This window comes from Bicyclus anynana, chromosome 16 (assembly GCF_947172395.1).
Source record: "Bicyclus anynana chromosome 16, ilBicAnyn1.1, whole genome shotgun sequence".
Classification (NCBI taxonomy): Eukaryota; Metazoa; Arthropoda; class Insecta; order Lepidoptera; family Nymphalidae; genus Bicyclus; species Bicyclus anynana.
The window spans coordinates 1078893-1106249 of record NC_069098.1 but is presented as its reverse complement, the minus strand read 5'-3'; the positions used below and the strand labels follow the sequence as shown (position 1 = coordinate 1106249).

The window sequence follows — 27357 nt, the reverse complement described above, 5'->3', positions numbered from 1 at the left end:
TCTGACGTAGTCGGGTAATAACTTCTTTATCTAAGGATAATGAGATCATAAAATGGAATATAGAAGAGTGGAGACCTGTAACCTACAGTGTGTCAAAAAATATAAGTTGATGATGAGATGGAAATATTTTTTTGTATTTAGTTAACTAGAAATTGAAAAGTTTAAATAATTCTGTTCGAGAGTTAGTATGTGTGTCTATCGTAAAATTTAATACAATGATGAATCTGCAATATTCGGGTCCCTTTCTCTTTTCTTTACAAATTATTGAAGAGTAGGTACAAGTATGTACCTACTGGTCATTTCCGTTTTGTGCGTTATATAAAGTTTTTGTGAAGCTCCATTTTTAGTTGATGTTTGTACCAGTAATGTATTTATACTACGCTCAGAATACAGAAATACTACGAGTACAACTAACTGTTAAACGTGTAATTTCGTCCACGTGGAAATCCCTTGTAACTTCAAAGATCAGACTCGTACAAATATCCTGATTCTTTGAATTTAAATTATTAAAAAGTTTCAAAAATAAAGTGTATATTTGGTCAAAATATTAAAAAAGGAGGTGGTTCTCAATTCGACGCGTATGTTTTTTTAAATGTTTGTTACCTCATAATTTTGTCATTTATAAACATTATTATGAAAATTATTTTTTTTGTTAAAAATAGTGTAACTTCCAGGTTGATCCCATTTCATTTTCATGAAAATCAGTTAAGCAATTTTGCGATAAATACTAAATAACTGAAATACGTCTTTGAAGTACGTTTCCATTATTATGTTAAAAAGATTATATAATTCATTCAAAACTATCACTTTTTTACAAGCAGCTTAATTTTCGTCCACATTATACGTAAAACATCATATAATAATAAAATAGTTTGCTAATGACATTAGAAAATGTTGTGAGAAAATATGTGAATTAAAACTAAGAAAGTAAGTATATACTTACAAATAAGCTCGAGAGACTATAAACTTTAATGCCAGCAAAAAGCTCATCTAAGAGAAATGCCGCTAACTTTTTTTCTAAATTGCTTAATTAGAAAAACAGGCAGTTAAGACTACTTACAGCTGACAGGTTTACGAGGCTGGGCCCGAACTAGGAATCTAGAAATCTGAAGTAGTCTGTTTATTCTAAGGTTACCATGAGAACCTAGAGAACGCATCATGATAAAATATGGAAGGTATCGTTCGAAGGTAGTAAATAATAAATTAAAAGATGTAATACTGAACTTACACTGTAAAATATAAATTAAGAAACTTACATTTTTTTCATTTTTATAATAAGTTTAGGTAGTTAATTTAGTTAAATATTCTTGTTTTAGTTAGTGAAAATAATTGTACATTAACAAATAATGACATTAAAATAACAAAAGAAAATAAAGCTGAGCTAACATTTTTTTTTACAGACAGCACCACACTGTTTGCTAAAACCAATTAGTCCAAACTGGATAGATTTACCTTTATAGGAGTTTTCAAGAGGTCCTGTATAAACTAAATAAAAATATAATTTTTTTTAAGAACAAAAGGGTCATAATTACTTATCGTATGTCGAATTTTCAACTTTAATTCCCACGGGCTAAGTAGACTAGGTAATCCATGCTATAACTGCTATAACCAGGCCTGCGTTTGTAGCTAGGTTTTTTTATTGCATTGATACCGAAAATATGCAAGCATACCTACCAAATTGAAATCCAATCAGTGATTAGGAAGTGGTTCGAATTTAGTTTCCAAGATTTGACCCTCACATAATAAAGTGATTTAAATAAGGGTTTACAACCCTAAAGAGGGGAATAAAGGTTGTAATCACTAGGACTTTTCCTGGTAAATCTAGGTTGCATGGTCACCCTATTGAATCGTTATACATTGAGCAAGGCTGAGGTAACTGGAACAGCAAATTACTATAATTTCCTCGAGATTTATTTAATCCGCGCCATCTTACGGATGCGCTATAACTGACTAACGGAGCGTCAATTAAATGTTAATCAAACTGTTAGTTTATCTTGTTCCCCTAAAACGGTGAAACTACTGCCACATATGGCTCGATACCTATGCTTCGGGCAGAGCATATTTGTCTAGCGTGTGTCAAATAAGGCTTAACACCAGGTTATAAAGTGTTTATGCTCGTGTTTGTGCAACTATAATGATGTTAGGATTCATATTTGGCTTATTCATTTGTTTTAGTCTCTAGGAAAATGTTGCTAGTATAAAATTACACCTTTGGCTGACAAACGCAGAAAGTACGAAATGTGTAGTAGGTATGCGCGAAATTTCGAGTCCGTTGCTGAACTGTGTAGATTATAACTCAGCGGAGTTATATACTCAGAGGCACAATTATCCGCCCACTTTAACATACTCGCGTCATATTAAAGTGGACGGATAATTGTGCCTCTGAGTATGTTGTGTTTTCGTTTACTGCACAACCTCGTTATCATAGCGGATTCGAAGTTTGGCGCGATCTATATCTAAGTTGAAGAACAGCATTGAAATATAAATATATAAAAGCAAAAGTTCACTATACATATAATCTTAAGAACTACTCATCCGATTTCAAAAATTCTTTCACCAGTAGAATGTTACGTTATAGAGGAGTGCTATAGGCTATATATATTTTATATAGGTATCGTATATATTAGCAGAGTTATCATGGTTTTTTTCATACAGGTAGGGGTAGGATAGGGTAGGGGTAGGGTAGGGTAGGGTAGGTTTAAGGTAGGGTAGGGGTAGGGTAGGGGTAGGGTAGGGGTAGAGTAGGGGTAGGGTAGGGGTAGGGTAGGGGTAGAGTAGGGGTAGGGTAGGGGTAGGGTAGGGGTAGTTGAAAGTTTACATCGAGTTTCACGCGGACGAAGTCGCGGGCGTCCGCTAGTATAATATATATCTCGAATCCTTTCACCGCGGCTAGTTGCCTCAACTGGTGACAAAAGGACGGGCACATTTTTTGCGCAAAGGCTTTAGCCTGGCTGTCCAGTGCGGAAATGCAGTCAGTATTCTTGCCACCACTCCACGTGGGTATGATTTGTATAGTTATTAGGATATGTTAGCTTAAATTTCAAGTTTTATTATATAATTTGGTTGGAGTTTGAATTAGTTCTGTCCGTGTCGCAGGCACAGTCTCGTCGGTGCCGCCGTACAGGATGCCGCCGGCGCCCGAGGCGGCGCTGCCGGGAGCGCCCGCGCCCTCCACGCCGGCGCCGCTCCACACGCACTCCGCCAAGTTCCCCGTAAGTATAGCTCATGCGATTGTAGTGTGGGTCTTCTCCGGCTCTAGTGGTTTAAGTTGCGTCAAATCCGGTGGCCCCGCGTGGACTGCGAATCCTCGCTATTGCGTCGGGTGGTGTCAGGTTCGGTGGAGGCCCCCGCGCGGGCTGCGATGTCATCGCTATCCTGCGCAGGAGCAATGTCATCACTCAAACTCGTGGGAATTTACTTGACACGTACGATGACACGCTACTCCGCGCGAGGGCGCTAAGTAGAGTTACCATCACAGTTATTACCATTGCACAGCCGAAACCAAAACCAAAAATGAATTTCATATCTCAATTCTGGCCGAAACTGATAACAAAACCGCCTAAACTAAAAATTCTTTCACCGTTATAATTTTCACGTATGACGTATTTTATCACGTTCCGAGAACGGAAAATTAGCGGGTGAATCTGCGTGGGTTTTGCTAGTCTTAATAGTCTAAATAATATTGCTATGTATCACGAGGTAGCTTTGGGATCGGGCTTTGAAATACTTCTTTTTGAAATTTTATTCTTCTAAGGTATTTTCAGGTCAGGTCTGCCCGTAGTATATAAGTGGTGGAGGAATGAGGATGGTGGAAGAATGATAATGACTGGGACCGACGTTAAGCGTCTTGTCCTAGGAACGAGGGTGGTATCACACCCACAATGTCCTCGGACAGGACGTTAATTTACATCGGTTAATGGTTGTTAAAAAAAAATTACATTATCAACCTACGGGGATGAAATATACCTAACCTATGACACTCACAAATAACCTAGCTTTCTAGTCGTAAAGGAATTTTCAAAATCGGTTTAGTTAGATCCAGAGATTACCCCTTACCACAAACTTTACCTCTTTATAATATTAAATTTAGATTATGTTAGGAAATACAGTAGATATACACGAGAAAAGTATAAAGGTACCTACTAAAAGTTGAAGATTTTCTTTTCATTTTACTTTACTTTATCACGTTTTAAGTTCATCATGCTCCATTTAAACTAATTAATAATAATTAATCAGTCAGCAAAAGCAACAAGAAATCATATTAAACTCGTAGACAACTAACACAAGTAGCTAAACAAGTATTTAAATTGACGTTTTCTCCATTATTTTAACTAACTAACATAACACTGTTATAGAACTAATAAGCAGCTAATAGTAATAGCCGATCATTTATCTTACTGTGCCTGTCACAGCACGCTGCAGGCGACTCCAGGTCGATGACATAGTTATATTTAGCTCCATAGAAAATGTATCATTTGCTGCATTTCTCAGTTTTTGCGCGACAGGATCTGTGGTTTAACTACCTGAGGATTGACTTTAATTTATTACTGCTATTATTTACTACATACTATCATTGGGTTGTTACTAAAAATGCCATATTTTTGGATTTGCTTTTTTAAATTTAAGTATATAAACTCAAAGTTTTCAAACGTTAGATTATATTATAAGTTTATGGTGATAATTAAAATCGAAATTTAACTTACGACAGCTATAGATATTGTCCCTGGTTCATTCATTCGTTCATTCTTGCAATTCACACATTTAGTTCCGGTTTACTTTGGTATCAAATATTATTATAGGCTCAAAAGGGCTAGAACCCAGAGCCGTAAAGCTTCTAATTAAAAAAATATATATTATCATCCGATTATAAACCATTTCTATGTACCGCTATGCGGTAACTTTAAAATCGCAAATCTATCTTTTACATAGGTTCAAACCCCGCCCTTTTATGTAGGTACTACTATTTAATACGTTTCGTATTTGATTATTTCCGTACCTTATCACAGACTTTCCAACTAATGGGAGGGTGGGGGGGTTTATTTTGGATTTATTTCAGATATATTTGGATATATTAAAACAATGGCATCCTGCCGCTCCAACTAAGGCTAATAACTTTACAAACATTATAATGTATGTCGTATTTAATAACAAAACACATTACAGAGAAAGCTGTGTGCATCAGCCGTAGAGTCAGTAGATCATTCTAATCAACACCACAATCACAAAAACAAAATAATCACTTATTTCTTACACAACACACGTCATCTCCAACCGATAATCAAATCGTATCACAATGGACACTTTCACTAATCTTCCTCTCTGACCTATTACGTATTCCTACAAGTTGAATAAACCGTGGTAGGAAAAATATTTGTATGTAATTATTCATAAAGTGGCGTTGAACTTATGGTGAAATCGGATTGTCATGGAGTGCGTAGAACTTTCAAGTATACATAGTACCTAGTTCACATGATTGCAGTGCTCGCTTACACTTCATTTATGCATTAAAGTTCTGACTACACTATTTTACTTTCTTCTTCAGTAGCCGTTTCTACCATATTGGTGTAACCCTCGTTTACACCAATATCCTTTTTCATTCTATTTTGGGCTATCAAAATCCAATAATTTCTAACCTTTTCACTGGTCACTGAAATGCCTCCTAAAGGAACATGTGTAATTTGCAGATAGAACGCGAAGTGATTCTGTCGACGGGCGACAAGAGCTCCAAGGTGCCGATCCTGCAGGAGGCTCGCAAGCGCGGCCGCCTGGGCGCAGTCGCCCCCGACACGCCGCCCAAGGCTTTGTCTGCGTGGACACATGCTGAGGTAAGTCGCTCAGAGCTCCAAGGTGCCGATCCTGCAGGAGGCTCGCAAGCGCGGCCGCCTGGGCGCAGTCGCCCCCGACACGCCGCCCAAGGCTTTGTCTGCGTGGACACATGCTGAGGTAAGTCGCTCAGAGCTCCAAGGTGCCGATCCTGCAGGAGGCTCGCAAGCGCGGCCGCCTGGGCGCAGTCGCCCCCGACACGCCGCCCAAGGCTTTGTCTGCGTGGAGACATGCTGAGGTAAGTCGCTCAGAGCTCCAAGGTGCCGATCCTGCAGGAGGCTCGCAAGCGCGGCCGCCTGGGCGCAGTCGCCCCCGACACGCCGCCCAAGGCTTTGACTGCGTGGACACATGCGAGGTAAGTCGCTCAGAGCTCCAAGGTGCCGATCCTGCAGGAGGCTCGCAAGCGCGGCCGCCTGGGCGCAGTCGCCCCCGACACGCCGCCCAAGGCTTTGTCTGCGTGGACTGAGGTAAGTCGATCAGAGCTTCAAGGTGCCGAGTTATGGTAGGCGTCCACATATCCACATCGTACGTATCGGATGCATCATATCAAATAGATTTTTTATTTTACGGTAGATACCACAGCCTTTACTCTAGATTAATTTAAATCTATTACATAGATGGCGTTTATTAATTATTGTATCAGTTTATTTTTAACAGCGCACTACAGGTCCATCTAGGATATATGAACACACAGGGTCAGGTATAGCTTCTAACGTCAGAGATAGAATAAATTTAAAATTCTAGGACTCTTCAAAGTAAGCCCGACTTCCATTTTAAACTACATCGTTACCTTACATCAGCTGAGATCACAGTTCTTTGACGCATCTAGTAGGTGGTTTGATGATTTTCTTGTCGAATCTTCTCACTAACATCTCATTTCTAAATATTCTTAGGTACTAGTTGATTCACAGCTAGGAAAATTTCAAAGTAAATGCATTTGTTTTGCCAATTTTATGTGTTACTTACATATATTCCATTTAAGTTATTTTCACGAAATTGGGTACATAACTAGGTTTCATTCTCTTTTATTTCTTATCCCAAAAATTGAAGACTTTTAGAAATTTGTATCAAGCCTACATTGACGCGGATGAAGTCACGGATGTCCACTAGTTATTTTTAATAATAAAATATGGCCGCAACGAAGGTGTCCTGAGCATGGTAGCTTGGCCCACTTAAGTTCAATCTATTATTAGTCACCGCGCGTTACACCATGGAAAATGTATAAGCACGGGGCAAGGAACTCCATCGTTATGCCTCGCCTGCCGCCATGCTCATTAGCCATGAGGCGCTTGAGCGACATGCACCTTGAGGGACTTTGAGTCTACACATTCACTTGGATAATTTCAATAATTGATTAGACATTTGATTAATCAGATAATTTTCCCCTTACTAGTTATAGGGTAGTTGACTCATATCAAATTTAATATAAACAATATTATTTTCGTGTAGTAGGTACATAGACTAAGGGTCCGAAAAATATCGATATCAATTATTAAAAGTTAAGGATTTCATAAAAAACTTAATTTAAATATCATCAATATCATATTAAATATTCGTGTGGTTACTATTTTGTCGTCAGTTTTGACATCCTCTCTAAGAACTGAAGCCAGATATTCAAAGTAAGTTCTGTGGTGATAGACCTAGTGCAAATTGTAAACATAGACAGACATTTTGAAATGGCAACAAATGAGATCAAGGGTGCGTTTCTCAATAAATCAAAGATTTTCTCAACAAGAACTAGAAAAATAAATATTTAACGCAATTTATTACGATCACTTTTTAAAATAGGAGTAGTTTCTATACAAACAATAAAAACATTTTGAGGGTCAATTGCTTATTTGATTAATGTCGATTAAAATTTTAAGTTGATTACTTTAATTATTAACTTATTTATGTAAATTCAGGCTATATATTTATTATTTATGTAAATTCAGGCTATATAATATAAATATATCTGTACTATATACTAATATATAAAGCTAAGTTTGTTTGTTTGAGTGCGCTAATCTCAGGAACTACTGGTCCGATTTGCAAAATTCTTTCAGTGCTTGATAGCACATTTATCGAGGAAGGCTATAGGCTATATATTATCCCCGGTTTTTTACGGGGGTGGGAACCACGCTGGTAAAACCGCGCGGCTTCTAGTTAGCTAGTTTATAATAATTAAGGTATAAACTCTTCTACAAGGTTACATACATACATAATGTACATACCTATAATAATGTTTGATCGATTTATTAGCTAAGCTAACCCAGGAGTGTCCGTGCATCAGACGTTGACCGCCACGGCGCTGATTCATAACCTCGTAATAGATTCTTTCCCTTAATCACGATTTCCTTTGTTTGTAGGTATATTACATCGTTCGAACACAAAGGTCGAATGAAAATTCAGCCCGCGTACGTACAGCGAAGCAACGGTCGAGGCGCGTGCGGCCTGCCTGCTGCGATTTTATATTTCTTTTTAATCCTCCCTCCTTGTAGGAGATGTAGAGCTTAGACCCACCAGCTTCCACGCTGCTCCTGGGCTGATTGATTTAGGGTGATGATGTCCGATCACTGCATGCATATCAGATGCTAAATGGGGCCAACTTTCCCACTAGTCCAATTCCAACTGCGCGCAGCGAAGTTTTGCTAAAAATTTCGATCCACCTAGTGGGGGGTCGACCAACAGACTGCGCTTTCCGGTGCGGGGTCGCCATTCCAGTACCTTGGGACCCCAACGTCCATCGGCTCTTCGAACTACGTGGCCTGCCACTTCAGCTTCGCGACTCGCTGAGCTATGTCAATGACTTTGGTTCGTTTGCGGATCTCCTCATTTCTGATTCGATCACGCAGAGAAACTCCAAGCATAGCTCGCTCCATCGCCCGCTGAGTGAGCGACCAAGTCTCGGATCCGAGGTCGTCACTGGCAACACGCACTGTTCGAAAACTTTCGTCTTCAGGCACTGAGGAATTTCGGACGATATGAATAATAATATGTAATCGTTAAAATAATTTGTTGTTAACTCCGTTTAAAATTACCTCAAGTTGTAAGAAAAGGTACATGGTAGTTTCTCGTATGAGCTGATAGTTACTTTCCTGTGAAAGCGTCGTAACAGTTGGTCGTGTCGAATCTAGATTGGAGATGCGTGATTGATATTGCCCAGATTACGAGAAAGACGTACGTAATTCACTTTCTAGTTGTAGCTTTTGCACCTGGAATCACTCAGTTTTCTTGATTTACAAGATTTTTTTATGAAAGCTAGTTTTCCAGTGATGCTTCTTAAATATATTTGATCTAAATTGGTTCAGCCGTTTACAAGATATGAGGTGAAAGTGGGAAAGGAGAATATTTTCAAATATACTCGAATATCAAATAAAAGAAAGAAACAAATTACATGAAAATCGATCAAATTGTCCAAACATAATATGAAAGGTTTATTTAACTATTTTTAAATTTTTGTAAAACATACATACGAATTGAGAACCTCCTCCTTTTTTTGAAGTCGGTTAATAAAAATCCTTAAACTAATAAAATTCAGCCAGAAATATAGGCTTTACTTTATCCTTTCTTAAACTAAACCTAAGAGGTTTCTGCTAAAATTAATTATCTATACTAATATTATAAAGCTGAAGACTGGTCCGATTTGAAAAATTCTTTCAGTGTTAAGTTAAATATAAATAGCCTATTTATCGACAAAGGCTATAAGCTATATGTTATCCCTGTATTCTTACGGAAACGGGAACTCCGCGGGTGAAACCTAGTCACCAGCTAGTATTAAATAAAATTAAATATTAAACGTACATAAATATTTACAAAATATTATAGTAAGATTTTCATATTTATCCCAAAGTAAACTGAATAATTCATCAATTTAATAGTCGAACAGTTACATTGCAATTTATATTCGTCGGAACAGCACCGCACTAGATCGACGCACCAGCGTGTAGTACGCAAAGTGATCGGATATCGTGCGCGCGCGTCCGGCCTCACAAGCCAACACATTTTAAACCGAACATTATAAATATTTCTTTTTAAAACTATTATTATTATAATTATTCGTTAAATGTAGGTCAGAATTTAAATGTGCAATAATATTGTTCCTTCATAAATTGAATGTTAATTAAAAGTATGTAAATTTCGATAGGTTGGATGATTTTTCATAATAATTTATAATTCGTCTTAATAAGGAGGTCACTGGAATAGTGTTGTGTTTGAATATTGTTTTGTTAAAATATTTTTGAATATTAAAAGTGGATAATGACTCTTTTGTGATAGTTTTTGTGATAGTGATGGTTGCAGAATAATAAAAATGGTAGAATTCGCTATCGAGGTATAGTTATAATATTAGTCTTATAAGTGTGTTGTTTTTTGAAAGTCTTAGAGATGGTTTAATAGGACCAAAATTGTATTTGCGCTCACAATTAATTACTCGTAATAACCTTAGACTAAAGACGTCTTACTAACTAATTAATTTAAAGCGCACTCTTAGGTTTTGCTGTATGGATTGATATTTGTTTCTCAAACATACCAAAACGGCTGAACTGATTTGGATGAAAATTAGCACACAGGTAGTCTGGAATAGTAGTTTCTTTTCATAGTTTATTAATAATAGAAAAAAAATATGGTTTATTAATTATAGAAGATAAGATATATGTGGGAACGCGTATGGTGATACCTAAAGACAATAATCTAACTTTTGTACCAACATGCGTTCTACTCTCTACTTAATCTGTATTTGGCTTCTCATTAAGTTTACTTTAATAAGATTGAATGTGTTAAGTGTGTAGTTAAGGAACACAGAGCAGCAAGACGCCAGGAGTGGTGGCATCCATACGTGATAGACAACCAGTCGACCCGCTATTAACGATTTGCATCTACATTTATAATCCGAGGAGCAAACGTGTGGAATGCCCTTCCGGTGCGTTTCCTGCCGCCTTTAATTTTAACACTTTCAAGGCAAGAGTGAATAAACACTGAAGGCGCTAAAAACCTCGTTAGTAAACACCAAGCCTTTGTGTCTTCGGATCACATGATTATGGGTTCGAATCTTGGGTCGGGCTGAAATATTTAGCTTGTTTTTTTTTCAAGAAATCTTAGTAAATTTCTAAACTTTAGGAGTTAAGAACGTTTAGGTGTTACACCCTCTTCGTCATCTGATACCTAGTGTTACAAGCCCGCCAACTTACACTGAGGCAGTTTGGTGATTCTAAGCTCTATACCCTATCTTCTGGAAGGCAGGAGCCCAGATCCTGTAGTGTGTCCTTGCTCCTTATAATCCGACTAGCTGACGCCGCGCGGTTTCACCCAGTTTCCCGTTCCCGTAGGAATATGGGGATAATATATAGCCTAACTATCTAATCTATAGGCTATCTAACACTATAAGATTTTTTCAAATCGGACCAGTAGTTCCTGAGATTAGCGCGTTCAATCAAACAAACAAACAAACTCTTCAGCTTTATAATATTAGTATAGGTTGATAAAGTAATGAGGTGCGCCGTTGTTTAGATTCTGAATCGGAAACCTACTTCTTTCATGTCGGTTAATGCAAAATACAGTTAAAATCTCCGTCTCCGCCTCCGTAACAATCAACAATCGGCAATTGTTCTCAGTTCACACCGCCGCGTAACACATACTCTTTCACCGCAGACCGTATTGTTACGGCGAAGTGCTACGGGTTCGATTCCCATGCCAAATAGAGGCAGAAATCAGGTGCATGTACAAAAAACTATCTATTATACAAACACAATTTTTTTTTAAATATTCTTGCCCATTGTAGTTTTGGTAAAAGTTTCCTCCGCAAATATAATATCATCATCATCTTTTTTCCCTTCAAACTATGTTCATCTTCTCCATTCGTCTCTGAGGAATAATTCCTCAACTCATCACCCTCTCTTTACACGTATATCCTCTTTCAAAAACTCCATCTTTTTCTTGGGCTTTTTCTCCTCTTGTGTCCTTCCACTGTGTAGAGTCAAACCCCATAATGCAGCTGCCCATGTTGCAACTACATTTTTTTTAGCTTAATATTACCTACCTAGTAATTTTACATAATTATAATTACCTTTAAATACTACATTTTAAATAAAATGTATAAAAAGTGGCCAATAAATAATAAATAATAAATTAATTTCAATATATTGAAAATAATAAACAAATTCAATATCTATATTGAAAATAATAAAGATGTTGAAGATAAATTCTGTTACAAACAGAATTTAAACAAAAAATAACTAATATAGCGCGGAAAAAACTTAACGTAAGGCCAAAAATGTCTGTCCAATTTATTATCATATCATCATATCAGCCGATGGACGTCCACTGCAGGACATAGGCCTTTTGTAGGGACTTCCAAACATCACGATACTGAGCCACCTGCATCCAGCGAATCCAATCCAGTCCAATTTATGCCCTGACTAATATGTATTTGTTGTAGACTGATTACAGAGTACCTTAATTAATTACCTAGCTACTGAAACAAAATATAACGCATAATAATTTTACTTTACAGAACCAGCAAGCCGGTCCGTCTGCCGACTTCAGACAGTACGAACAATACGGGTACGCGATGCACCAAAACCAAACAATACCAAACCAAGGGGCAGTCGCGAGAAACATACAGAACTACGACTCACCAAAACCTCCCATACCAGCCAAAAATACCTACAAACCTGAACCAAACCACATCACAGTCACCGTTGAAACCGGAAAAGACAACACTAGAGATGCACCGAAAAGTAACAACTCAGTTAGCAAAACTTACAACACGTTAAAGGATATGATATCAAGCAGGTTCAAAAACAAGGATGGTACCGATAGCGAAAAGAACGAGGAAGCAAGGTTAAACAATACAGAAGAGAGAAAGAGGCCGGAATCAGAACAAGCGACGCCGAGAGAAATGCCGAGGAAAGAACAAGGGATCTATGGGAGGCCGATGCCTCAAAGTCGACCAGAAATGCAATATAGTCATGGTATGGCAAATAATATGGCGTATCCTAGTCCGTCCCCTCACAGGTGAGCAATAACATACAAAAATTAATTAAAGGTGTATCGATAAATGGAAAGACATCTATCAGAATTTATCGTATCACTTTGAAAGTTGAAACGCAGTATCACGGCCTTTGAATGAATTTGAATTGTATCGATGATGATAATTTTAAAGTCAAAGTCAAGGTTGTTACATTTCCCGTAACAATATTTTCCCACTATTTTAACAATATCGCAGTATTACAACAAGAATAACTTACACTCGAGAATAACGATCTACGTCATAAATATACAACAAATATAAGCAAAGACAAATAATAAATGGAGCCCATTATTTAAACAAGAGTAGTATCTAGTACTTAACTGTTAGGTAACACTATTTCTTCCTTGAGAAATATGACATAACTATTGCATGTAATGCAAATTAAAACTTTTCACATGCTCGTTTGAATAATCTGTTTACTTTCTCTAATGGTATACATATTCATTCAAGTAAACGACGTAGTAAATAACAAGCTTACCGCCCGTAAGACGTGAAGTGTTGTTCTGGAGATGCATAGGAGATGTGCGATCCATACTACTACTACTACTGCTTGGTTCGCTAATTACTATTAACATCATATATCTATACTGTTGTATAATCAGTACCATCTTCATTACAGACAGTTAATGCACCAGCAGCAACAAATAGTCCAACAACAGATGCTATTGAATCAGCAGGCGAGATCCCAGGAGATGTTGGCGTCGCCACACCGGCCGCAAGCCCTAGGCGCTGACGCCCTGTATCAGCAGTACGGACCACCGGGCAGACGGAGTGCAGTGTACCAACGAGATATGGACGTCCGGTCCATGGCAAACTTTACGTCTTTAAAGACGAGTCCTCAACAACAGGTATATATTGAATAATATTATTTCTCGTATCGGAAGTAGGTCGTCCTTAAATGATGTGTCAAAGATGTTTTTACAAATTAAGTTTCACTCAAGTTGGTTCAATAAATACTCGTACAATAACGGTATTTATAATCTCACTTACCACTCTATCAATCTTTTAATCAGTTAATAATACAATTGGATTATTTATTTCACTTTATTCAACTTTCATTTAATCATGATCAAGATCAAAAGTTATTATCTAATCTCTATTAGTTTTGTCTTTCAAATTGTATCTAACTTCTATAAGCAATTAAAGCAATCAAGATCGTTGCAAGAATGCAATTCATATTCTATTTATTCATAAGATCTTTTATCTTGATTACAAAACGAATAACAAACGAAAAGTCGTATAGACCAAGAGCTTGCGGTAGCCAGACACACCTTATTTTAGGAAGGCTGAGAAGTTTGTCAACCCATGCTCTTACCATAGATATTTACGGTAGCCAATTATGGAGTTAAAGACCGTGTTGACTTTGGAAGATAGCAGGTTTCAAGTCCCTTGTCTAGATCCTCAATTAAATAATTACCCTTTATTTTAAATAACATCAATATTCCCATTCAATTCTATTAGGAGTGGGTACTGGTGGCGGGAAAAAACCACCACCCCTCGGCTCAAAATTGTCCATGTATAAAATGTAATTTATACTGAGAAAATATTATTTTATAGTATAAAATAATATTTTCTCCGGGATACCATGAGGAATCATCACCTTTGTTCACAAAATACTCTAGTTCTCTTGAAAATATCTTCTTTTGCCACAAAGCTAAGTGACTTGCGTTTGGAAACATTATGCCAAGATAAAATATAAAAATATACGCTTAATACTTGGACGGATGAGGATTTCTTGAAACAAACCTGCTATCTTCCAAAGCCATCACCCATCACCAATCAACAGCCATCAAACTCCATACTAATGGTAGGTTCATAGGCTGAAAAACTTTCGATCTTCCTAAAATGAGGAACAGTCTGTTGTCTGGCACAGCTATCTCTCGGTCCAATAGAACAGTGCCAAAAAATTACAGCAATAATTCTCGTCTTTCCATCGTACGACCATTCTCAGTGTTGCAACAAAGCACAATGATTCCCAACAATTACATGTTCCCACGGAGCACGCAATTAAAATAACAATACTTATTTTATGATGGCGACGTGATACCGTGGAACTGAATTTTACACTCGCATTGTCCGTCACAAGATGGATTTATTAGATCATTGTTGGCTGAATCAATCGGGAAGCTATCTTTCATGTGTCATATACTACAACTTAAATAAGAAAAGTGAATGTTAGAGAAAGTATGATTTTTGAAAAGTGCATAACCTGACGTTACCCTACAACAAGGCAACTCAAGTTTCTGTATTTTTGTTTTAAAGCAAATAACTGACTCTGGTATTCATTTAATGAATGAGTGTGTGAACTTAGTGATCTCAAGAATTTTAAAATATTTATAAATTTCATAACAATTTTTTCTTATTGTTAGGTAAAGATGGTTTAGATGAAAGTCTCAAATTCATATGCATCCTAATTCTCCCCATGTCATATTCACATTCTAAATACCCAAAGAATATTTTACTCAAGTGTATCTAATAACGATAACAACTAAGTTGGTTTTAAATTTCTGTTTCAGTTCGACAACTCACATTCAAGACTAGACCTCCGAAGTCCTCAACAACTAGAAAGGGAGATAGTTCGACACAGAGGTCTCATAGAAGGTAGAAGAGCAGCTTCTCACCCTCATTTGCTAGACGAGCCACAGCCTCGCCCAGAAATTACTACTCCACAAATACACGATAGATCTAGAAGGAATAGTCACGGTAATTTATTAGATAGTGTCCCAAATGAAAACGGTCCTCCGAGAAATAATGAGGAAAGAGAATCGGATGACGGAGGATTTAGAATGAGGTTAGCAGCTCAGGGAAGATCAAGTTTCGAGGAAAGAATTCGAACAAGTGGACGATCGATAGAATCTAGACAAGACAGAGGACATGAAATGTATAGAAGAACACCCGACAGTCATAGAGAGTCTCGAAGAACTCCTGACTCCATAGGCAAAAGGCAAAAAGAAGTACCATCAACATCTGTGGATATTGTAGAAAGAAATGATGAAAGTGCAAGTCAAAAGTCAGCAGATAGTGTATATAATTCGAGCGGCAAAGCTGAAACGTTCATCCCACAACCGTCGTCTTCGAGACAAACGCCAAACAGGATAGAGGATTTAAAAGCGCACGGCAAAAAAGGTGCGAGTTGTTCTGGTACTAGTTCAGGTGATTATTAACATACAGTTTTTGTTGATTTTAACTTTCCAAGCATTCATACTTGATTAACATCACATACTTGATTTAACATCACATTGCAATTGTTAAACTCATCGCAAAGTTTCTGCGCTCGCCTAAATATGTGAAGCCTATGAGATTATGGAGCTAACGGCAATTGTACAATTGTACATTATTATGTAATATTTGTTTTTTTTAATTACAATTTAATCTTCTGGTATTTACATGTACTTGTTATACCTACTTTTAATATCATAAATAGTGTCATTGTTATACTTTATTAAATAAGAACCCTAAAAAATACAAGATTCTTTTCCTAAGTAAATCGCTTTAGATTCACAGTATTTAACTTTTTAACTAGATATATCGTCGATGGTCCTTATGGCTTGTAATACAAATAATTATTTTGTTTTTCAGATTACGATAAAAATGGCGGTCAATCTTCAAACGTGGACTCAGGCCGAGGCAGCGTGGCGTACTCCAGCGGCCGGCGCCCCGACGCCAGTCTCCACGACACGTCCGCTGACTCAGACGCTGTCGGCTCCCGGGTACAGCCGCAACCTGGAACTAGTCAGCAAAATCCTGGCACCGGTACGAAAATCATCATCAATCAATCTAATATTACAATACTGAAGAGTTTGTTTGTTTGATTGAACGAGCTAATCTTTGGAACTACTGGTCTGATTTGAAAAATTCTTTCAGTGTTAGATAGCCCATTTATCGAGGAAGGCTATAGGCTATATATTATCCCCGTATTGCTACGGGAACGGGAACCACGCGAGTGAAACCGCACAGCGTCAGCTATTATTTTATAGAGATGTATGATTTCAATTAATGGATTGCTTCTAGAAAAGTATAGTACGGCCGTGCCGATTTTTTTTGTTTTGCTCGACTTGCGGGGGCACTACCGTGGCCCCAGATGAATAATTAAATTACCTACAGAGTGAGGTTTTGAGTACAAAACTCGTAAGTAATTTTCCATTTCCAGTTCCAAATTCACTTATCACGTAAAACACTAAAAACGTAGTTTTTTAATGCCAACCACACACGATCAAGCTTACTGTCAAGTCTAATGGATACTGACGGATTTGGGCAGTGGAAAAATATCAAAACCATACCTTATCGTTATGTTTTTTCACGTAAGGTTTCACCAAAGATGTTAATGACACGAAACCCAAAATTATAGTTCATCTTTCTTTTCGAGATTATTTTTTATTGAACTTACTTACAGCCGGCGAGAACGAGTGGGCAGACCTGGTGGAGTGCGAGTTGCGTCAGATCCTGGAGCCGAAGCTCTCCAGCATGAGGCTCGACAGCTCTGGCAGCTCGGACGGCTCGGTGACCCCACCGCTGCCGCCTCTGTCGCCTTCATCGGATCTGCATAAACGAAATAGGTATTTGTCCTATATATCACAGTCTAATATCGATTAATTATTATTGGAGAAACAATATAGATCAACCCAATATAGAAAGAAATGTTGATAAGAAGGCAATAGAAATGGCGTGTACCTACAGATAACCTTGTCGCTGCAAAAGAAAAAAATATTTGTTGACCATACAGCTTACGATTCCTACCTCATTTTACGTATAATTTACATATTTACAAATCCATGGGCATAGTTTTTATTATTTTCCTCGGTATAACATGAAATTTCATAGCCTCCTTCGCCAGTACCTTAGTTACTCCGCAACTCTTAGAAAGACACGGTTAAAGATCAAACTATAAGGATCTCGTATTTTTTTCCTTACATGGCAAAAAAGGTAAACAAAGATCCGTCGTCACGACATTCACATATTTCTCACAAACCGTCCGTTTAAACTAAATCATTTATATACACATCACTTCATTTAACGCGCACACCGCGAATTACATAAAAACTGCTTGTAATTAACTAATAAATCACATTTATTTCACTAAAAACGAAATCACAACAAGTTTTATTTCTACAGATTAACGAAAATGTTGCGAATTTGACATTTCGTAATGCTAGATTGTCTATGAATTGAAGAGACGGGAAAGATACATGAAATTATAACTTGTCGATAATTATGTACATATTTTTTAATTTTAATATTTGTGTCCTTTGTGGCTTATAAATAAAATAAATGTGTATCTTTATTAACACAGCACCAAAGAATATATTATACTCCATGGAGAAGAAGTAAATCTACATACATGAAAACGTTGGACATAGCAGCGACATTATTTCCGCATACGAATATTTTTTCATAAAGTCAGTGGCAATTTTAAATGGAGATTTTTGATTTTAAAATAGTTGAAGGACCTAATTGAGAAAAAACAAATAATAATTTAAAAAAATATATACAACCGATTTCAAAATATTAACGTACCCACGAAATTAAAAAAGGGAAAAATAATATCATTATATTTTCTGCCAAGCCAGTGTATTCAATCTATTAATTCAAGGTGTACCCTATCGTAAAGATTTTTGTTTCTCAGACATTATTTTTGTCTGTCATGTGTTTTTTTCAGGAACGACTTAAGTCAACATCAGACGGGCTTGGCAGCGACTTCAAAATGATCAATAAGTAGAAAATATAATAATGTTATCTTTCCCTTTTTAGTTTCGTGGGTACGTTAACATTTTGAAGTCGGTTGTATTTTTTCATAATATTTTTTTTTTTATATTTTTAATATACCTAATAAATAAATCAATCCATATGAAATTCAACCTAAAATCCACCCATCTGAAAGTCGGAATTTTCGGTTAGTTATATTATTGTTAGTCATACACTACTCAGCAATCAGCAATAATATAACAACCAAACAACAAATAAATAACAAGACTAACAATTGCAAACGAAACAAATAAGTAATGATGATATGGAACAAACATTGACACGACCTCACTGTGAGCATGGAAGCGACAATGTGGCACTTTTTGCTCGCAGTTAACTCATCCTAAACCATGTTTGTAATTATATAACACGATCAAAAATTATTAAAAAACCGATAAACCGATTCTTCAACCACTTGCAAAATTTTAAAATTAAGAATAAAGAAAACAATACACAAATACGACTTGAATATTATGATTGCTGGATCAGAAAAATAAATAAAAGATTTGAAATATTAATGGAAAAAAATTTATTACTTTTGTTTCGCAACATGGTGAGATTTTTATTTTTCTGGTATACGTAAATCGTGATAGTCAGAGTTATTAGGATATTATATAAAGAAATTTGAGAGATAGTGATGTACAAGGGGCCGAAACTTTAGTACAAAGGTTTTTGAATATATGACATTATGCGGTAATAAATTTAGTAGGTTCTAGAGCTAGAAAAATGTTACGACTTATAATTAGAGACAGACAGTAAGTGTACATTAATTAAAATTATGTTCTACATAGTCATTTGGACTAGTGGTGTATAACCAAGGTAAAAAAAGAAAGAAATAATAATCTTTAATTCAATAGAAAAATATTTTCGTCGCTTTTTTGTTTTTCTCAATTGTTTTCTTCAACAATTTAAAAATTAAAAATTTCCATTATAAATTGCCACTGACTTTATTTCAAAAATATTCGTATGCGGAAATAACGTCGCTACTATATCCAACAAAATGAAATGAAATGTTAATGTTTTTTAACTTTTGTAACTTTTGTATCTTTTGTAATTTTTAAAAATGTAAACTGTAAAATTTTTGTAATTTATGTACTTGGAAATAAAGGCTATATTATTATTATTATTATTATTATTATTACTATATCCAACATTTTCATGTATTTCATGATTCACTTCTTCTCCTTGGTGTATATATTCTTAAAATGATATTTAATTTCCTAAAATGCACACAACTGAAAAGTTGGAAAACGAAACGAATATGGAACGTATTCGTTTTTTAAGATGACGTATAGTAACGGATATTTTAGTTTAGTTATTTCAGATATAACGATACCTACTTGATATCGTTACGATGCCCGCGGTTAACTTCTCAACCCTACTGATTGTCTTTGGTTCATAGTCAGCCATTATTGTTGTTTAAAATTGACATCTAAGAAAATTTCAAGTATAGCAACAGTACCCATGAAGCTAAGGGTTTGACAAATAGAACAAATGGTTTGTGTTGCAATAAAGTTAGGCCTAATTTCAATATGTATTTTGTAGAATAATAAATAAATTAAATAACCATAATTCCTCAAGATATCATGAAAATATAAAATATCAAACAATTACGTTTCATATTTGGACAATTGAGGTTCCTTAAGACTGCTAATTCTCAAAACCACTTAGGTACTTACTATTTATTATGGTTCCTACCACGGGCTAACCAAATTAAAATTTTCATAAAATAGTAGATATATTTGTCTCTCTTAATCTCTCCATGTGGGCATGATTTGTATAGCTATTAAGCCTAGTTCGGACTACTTCAGCATTTTAGTCGAGTAGCGCACTAAACTACTTGCCCAAAAATCGCACTTAGTTCGAGTACAGGTCACAAGTGAGTGGTGGTTTGCAAGAAGACTCGCCCGTTAAAATAGAGTAAAATGGATTGACTCGACTAAACTATTTACTAAACTACTCTACAAAATTTTTGGTGTTTAGACACGTTTGGCAGCTAAATTTTACTCTACTCGAGTAAACTGCTAAATAGTCCGAACAAGCCTTTAGGATAAGTTATTAGTATATATAAAATATATAATGTAATAATAATATATAATATAAATATTATAAATGCGAAAGTAACTCTGTCTGTTACGCTTTCCCGTTTAAACCTCTCAACCGATTTTGATGAAATTTGGCACAGACAATCTTTAGACCCTGAGAAAGGACATAGACCTTTTATTGCGAAAAAAAGGGACGAAGAGGTTGAAATAGAGGTTGAAAGTTTGTATGGGATTTCTTAATTTTAAAAGATAAAACCTTGAGACTTTATATTTAAGTACGATAGAGATAAGACATAATTAAACATTTGTTCTAGCGTTTTTGAAATTTCGACCTGTGAGGGGATAAAATAGGGGTTGAAAGTTTATATCGATTTTCACGCGAGTTAGTATATATACCTAATATACATATAAAAATAATATGATATGGTTGCAGTTTACCAGGCCGGTCGGTGGAGTACCCCGAGGAGCGGCGGCGCGGGCGAGAGTCTCCGCGCTGGCACGCGCACTCCCACTCGCACAAGAAGCACTCCTCCAAGCGAGACCATCATTACAAGAAACATTGTAAGTTATAATTATACTTAGCAGACTCTAAAGTGGATTACAAATATAAGAAAACCAATGTCGAACAAACACTTACGCTTACTAATGGTTTAATATGAGTACCAGATCACTCTTTCGGGCAGCAGTGAACAAAGTTAAATTAGCCTTAATGATTGCTGACCTCCGATAGGAAATGGCACTATCAGAAGAAGAATGTCGAACAAAGGTTCTGATGATTCATAATAATCAGGACGACTTCAATAACAAATCAAAATGTAACCAAAATAATAGAATGGCAGAGAATACCTTGAGCCAACCTGAGCCTTGAGTCCCAGAGGCTTGTGACTCAGTTTAAGGGATTCCTTCCGACATGACAACACTCACCATTCACTGCTCAAGTTATTCTTCCCGCCTATCCCAAGTAACACATAAAGAATTACACTAGAAATGTGGACCACCCGATCGCTACCGCTCTCTAACTCCCTACTCTTTACGGATACAAGTCGCGCCACCCACCGTAGGCATGGGCCAACACGAGATCGAGCGGCGTCATATCCGTCTCAGACAACTATTTCCTATATTATATTAAATACTATATAATATTTAGCCCTCTGGAGGTTTCTACGTAGCATCGTAAGTACCGTGGCGGTAGGGTGGTAAGTAGCTACGGCCGATATACCTACCACCAGACCAAACTGAATCAATTTAGAAAATGTAGTATCCTAAACTGACCCTTGGAATAGAGCCTGAAGCTTGGAAACGAAACAAGAACCTCTGTTGAGAACCACGGCACTGCCAACTGGCTACTTGCAGACTCATGTTCTAATATAAAATTTTTTCTCATTCCAGTGTTCGGCCTAGACACAACAGACATGACGTCCACCACCACGCGCAGTCTGGACCTGTCCTCGCTGCTGGACGGACGCACCGACAGCGACGCGTCCACCGGCGACGCGCGCGCCATCCGCCGCCAACTGCGCGGACTGGAGAACATGTACGCGGAAGTGTTACAGCTGTTGGGAGTACGGAAGCCGGCTAACTTGGCCAAACATCCCACTTGGGAAGCTAGGTACTTAATTGTCCATTGTTTTTTTTTTAGAAAGGATTTCAGGTTTCGACTAGAAAGCGTGTACGCGGAGGCGCTGCAAGTGCTGGGAGAGAAAGCAGGCCCACTGGGCCAAACATCTCACTTGTCACTTGGGAAACTAGATTAGAGACTAACTGTGTAAATTTATTAATAGGTAATTCGATTAATTTACGAGCTCGCTCGCAAAAACTAGAATTCTGTAAGATTTTCTGACAAAGAAAATACCGTTACTAAAGTAGAGGTAACAAACTTCCAGACTGACATCAAAACGGCGCTACGGCAGCATGTCGTCCCTGCCCTCCAGCTCTGTGAGCAGTCGGCCGGTGCGTGACAAGAGGAGGAGCTCCAACGAGCACAGGAAGAAACATGATCTCAAGGTAAACTATACTTAACATAAAGATTATAATAGCACATAATGTTCCTCCCGCTGCTGCTCGTGCTGCCACGATGTTTCTCTGTCTGTCCACACACAGCTCTACTGGCGCAAATAATCGCGACGGACCATAGTCAAACCAAACTGCCTGCTAGACTGCCAAATTAGAGACCTTGAACACGATGAGAAGCCCTGGTTTTCTTGGAAACGACGTCTCTGCTTACTTACCAAGGCCACTCGTGAAGTTACACGTACACGGGTGGATAAGGTCGCTGCATCAAAGAGTTTTATACTCTTAGCGCTGCACACGGAACGGGGATTAAAACTTGGACGGCGGTGACGGGACGTGGTGCTATAAGTTCAGCACATCATCGCCCGGTAGCGTACACTTTCGTATCTATTGTGAAATTCAGCAGGCGAGGAGAAAAACAAATCTAAATTCGGGTCCCACTCCAATACCCCGCTTAGCAATGCCAACGCGCGGACAAGATAGTGGTGTCCCTAACTACTTTTTTACTACGTTACAATACGTTGGTGCCAATTATCTTTGCCAAGAGATAGCTGAGTAAAACCTCCGTCTACTGCATTGACACGTATAAATACATCCACATTCATCGGAGATTCGTGGCATTCAAGAAACGTGTGTTAATTTATGATTATGACTAATTTTAACTGTTTACTTCCAGGGTATAAACAAGCGGTTCCAGCGGTTGGAGTCGCACGTGGTGACGCTGGCGCGCTCGGTGGCGCACCTGTCGAGCGAGATGCGCACGCACCACCTCGTCATGCAGGAGATGGACAACATCCGCGCAGAGATCGCCGCGCTTCGGCACATGTACAAGTGAGTGACATTTACAGTAAGAAACCTAGAGTCCAGTAGCACATTTAGGGTGATATTTCTGTAAAGGGATCCCGACCGTACATGGTCTGCTGTCTGAAACTCACAGAACAAAAACTATCCTGTCCCACTTGTGTTCTCAGTCACGTCGCGCTCATTGTATTCTTATCGTAAATACCATACCATCAAAATAGGGAGCGGCAAATCATGATATGTGGCAAGAGAAGTAACGTTGCCATTACGTCTCTTTCTCCTTCCTTGGCTACTTCTCACGTTGTGGTTGGCAGGCCCATAAGGTTAATGGTATACTCATGCCAGCTAGCTATGATGTCTCTCGAAAAATTAACGGTGAAGGGATATAAATGGTTAATTTTTCCTCTCCAGATCCCAGCAGTACATCAGGTCGGGGCAACAGAAACACCTCGACCCCTACTCATTCAGCAACCCCGACCGCGTCAAGCGACTCACCAAGTTCTTCGGAGACGAGCCGCCTCTCATGAGACTGTTCTTGAAAAAGCTTGGATATGAGGTATTATTTTATACTTTTGTTGAAGAATATAACACCGTGGTTTTATAATATGGTCGATATTCCCCTTCCTCTCTTATTTATCAAAGCGTATACCTGGAGTGGAATAAAAGTCCAAAGGATTGGAATCAAAACCTAGACCTCTCGAGTCAGGTCCATTTTTCTGGCACAACATATTTTCTATATAAATATGTATTAGTTTAAAGTTATTATTACGATATTAATGTATTCGTTTTAAATTATTATGTAGTTATGCTGACAAATAAATGATTTCTATTCTATTTCCAAGCTGGACAGTTAATCAGATTTCTCACATTTATAGCCACTGCAAATCATTCATCATCATCAAACTGACAGAAACTTTATCACCCAAAACCCGCTAATCCAAATTGGAACATCATGGTCATCATCATTAGCTCAATATCCTGTCTATAACGGGGAAGGGGCGTAGTGGCCAGTTAAAAATAGGCTGATAATAATGATTGGTCAAACACAAAAAGTGATATTGAGTATTGGTCAATCACAAAAAGTCATATTTATCTTTTATTCCACAGAAATACGCTGCACTTTTAGAAAAGGAGAAGGTGGGAGCGGCAGAACTGCCCTACGTTGGCGAAGACAAGCTGCGTGCCCTGGGCGTGCCCTTGGGGCCCAGGATGAGGATACTGAAGGAGGCTGGCATCCACCAGGACCTGCACCACTTGTCCAGGGACGATCACAACACCACCACTACCACTTTAGCTATTGTATGACGATAAATGGAAAACTTCCGTCAACTGTACTTTTACGAATTATGAAGTTCTATGGCCACATCTCCAGAAATGAGGCATCGATTGGGTGTTTAGTAATGCAGGTGGAAGAAAAATAGTCCAACTAGATCACTCCTACTCGATGGACGGACCAATTGAAGGCGACAATGACCACTCTTCCAAGAGTGCATATACTTTAGGACATTGACCTTTCTTATTAAATAACTTTTTCAACCCGTGTGCTGGTCGCGGGAAGATGGTAATTTTTCGAGAGTATGTATACGTGAATGTATCATTCTTTCACATGCAGTATTCCAGTGTAACGTGGCATATTTGAATTTAACAACTGCGATACAAATTTTGTAGTCTTAGCAGACAAATGGCAATAATTTCCCAGATTTCTTTTTACACATTGTATCTTCTTTTTAATTAATTTATTTTTTTATTTTTATCACATCTCATCAGTGTTCCACTTTAATACTGATGGAAAATTCCTTCTCCAATACAGGTTCATCTGTCCTTAGGGTAAACATTGCATTTTTGCATCTGTACTGCACTGTCTGCACGTCACTGGTTAGTGTAGACCTACTTGCTAGACATACTAACTAGGTAACCTATTTACAATGTTTCAATATAAATGAAAATATTATGTATCATGTATTTCTTATCCCTAATAAATAACAGATGAGGGTATATGTTTCTTATGCCGGATCTAGTACTATAGGTATTTTTTTTGGATGTATTTTGCTCCCACACATTCTCATTAACATTGTAATAATGTATAATTAATTGACAATATCTATCATTTAGCCTTCTACACTTACGTTCTTACCTATACAAAATAGGTTAATTAACTAATAATTACCTAATTCAAATGTAAATATTTATTTCAAATGCTCATTTAAATACTTATTTTAATAATAAATAGATATAACTTGTTTTGATTAAATTTTTATGTAGGTAGGTACAATAATTGGGTAGCTCAAATACCCTGTTACAAAAAATATAAAATATGGAACGCTAGATTTTTTAGTTTTAGAGGAAAATTATTAAGAAAAGACATTCCAAGTTTCTAATTCATGTACCTACTTATGTAGTTAGTAAACATTTTTTAATTACTAAGTTACTTGTGTCTCAATTAATTTTGTTATTATTCTTAACAAATGTATGCCAAAGAATATAACAATCGGCATGTATTTATTATCATTATGTAAATAATACTCACTGTAAATATTATTAATAATTCGGAACATCGAAATGACAACGAAACTACAATTAAGTTAAATTTTGTACCTAATGATTAAACTTAATGCCGGCAGTTGTTTGTATGATTTTAAGTTATCTATTAATTGTAATCCTGGCTAGCTATATACATACCATATTCGGCTCACTGCTGGGCTCGAGTCTCCTCTCAGAATGAGAGGGGTTAGGCCAAATAGTCCACCACGCTGGCCCAATGCGGATTGGCAGACTTCACACACGCAAAGAATTAAGAAAATTCTCTGGTTTGCAGATTTCCTCACCATGTTCTTCCTTCACCGTTTGAGACACGAGATATTTAATTTCTTAAAATGCACACAACTGAAAAGTTGAAGGTGCATGCCCCGGACGGGATTCGAACCCACACCCTCCGGAATCGGAGGCAGAGGTCATATCCACTGGCTATCGCGGCTCTTGTAGCTATGTGGCACGTCGATTCTTTTTCTACAAACGCTAACGCTTCGAAAACTAACAAAATGTATGGGGATGACAGATGCGAGCGACAACTTGATCATGTGACCCGTCGATAGTGAACGTCGTTCCCATACATTTATTAATTTTCGAAGCGTTACCGTTTGTAGAAAGAGAATAGATGTGCCACATAGCTACGGGCCCTTAAATCTTACCTATTCATAATCATAATATTAGAATGCTGCTGGGTTTTTGGTTACGATTACGGTTTCTTTCGAGATAGGTATCTGTTGAGCAAAGTCTTCTATCAGGTATATTCTTAAAGACAAATTTCTGAAGGATATTGAAATTGAAATTGTTGAATCCTTCGGGACCCCCTGAGAATGGGGGCCTAGGGCACAGGCCCCGTGTGCCCTTATGTTGAAGACGGTATTGTAATTGAAGTGGAAAATAACCACATACCTACCTATCGTGTTTTCGTGATTTTACGAATTATTATTTTAAAAACAAAACCGGAGCTAGCATAGACCGTTGTTCAGATTGCTTCTTATCTTGAGGGTCGCGAACTTATGTTATGCCTATACAGAGTGTTCAATATTTTGAGATCCATATTGCCTAGTTTTTAAAGAATCTCTAATTCAATTAAATTAATCTAATAAAAATGTATATGAGTTAAGACTATATATGATCTAAAAGCTTTTTTTATTCAATGATGAGAACCCTTGACTGCAATCTCAACTGACGTTAAGTGATGATGCAGTCTAAAGATAGAAGCGGGTTTGACTTGGAAGAGGTACAAGCCATACCTTTGACAGCTTCTACGCGGTAATATCATAATGGAAGGCTAAATCGCCGTATTCCTTTGCCGGTAGTGTGGTTATTAGCCTGGGCCGATACCTACCCGCAGACGAGAACTCAGTCAATATAGTAAATATAAAATCTTAAACTGACACA

The 27357-nt window shown here is 37.4% G+C and overlaps 1 protein-coding gene across 1 annotated transcript in view; it reads left to right on the top strand.

Annotated features, from left to right (window-relative positions):
• LOC112047533 (uncharacterized) overlaps positions 1–26050 on the top strand; it is a 45597-nt gene extending 19547 nt beyond the window's left edge. The window contains exons 3-15 of the mRNA XM_052886080.1: positions 3097–3212; positions 5685–5825; positions 12314–12816; positions 13452–13680; positions 15349–15985; positions 16412–16585; positions 17226–17388; positions 21053–21180; positions 22009–22228; positions 22503–22623; positions 23306–23460; positions 23842–23986; positions 24538–26050. Coding sequence (XP_052742040.1) covers positions 3097–3212; positions 5685–5825; positions 12314–12816; positions 13452–13680; positions 15349–15985; positions 16412–16585; positions 17226–17388; positions 21053–21180; positions 22009–22228; positions 22503–22623; positions 23306–23460; positions 23842–23986; positions 24538–24735 — 2930 coding nt within the window. The 3' untranslated portion in view covers positions 24736–26050. The remainder of the gene's footprint in view (positions 1–3096; positions 3213–5684; positions 5826–12313; positions 12817–13451; positions 13681–15348; positions 15986–16411; positions 16586–17225; positions 17389–21052; positions 21181–22008; positions 22229–22502; positions 22624–23305; positions 23461–23841; positions 23987–24537) is intronic.
• The last annotated feature ends 1307 nt before the right edge of the window (positions 26051–27357 follow it).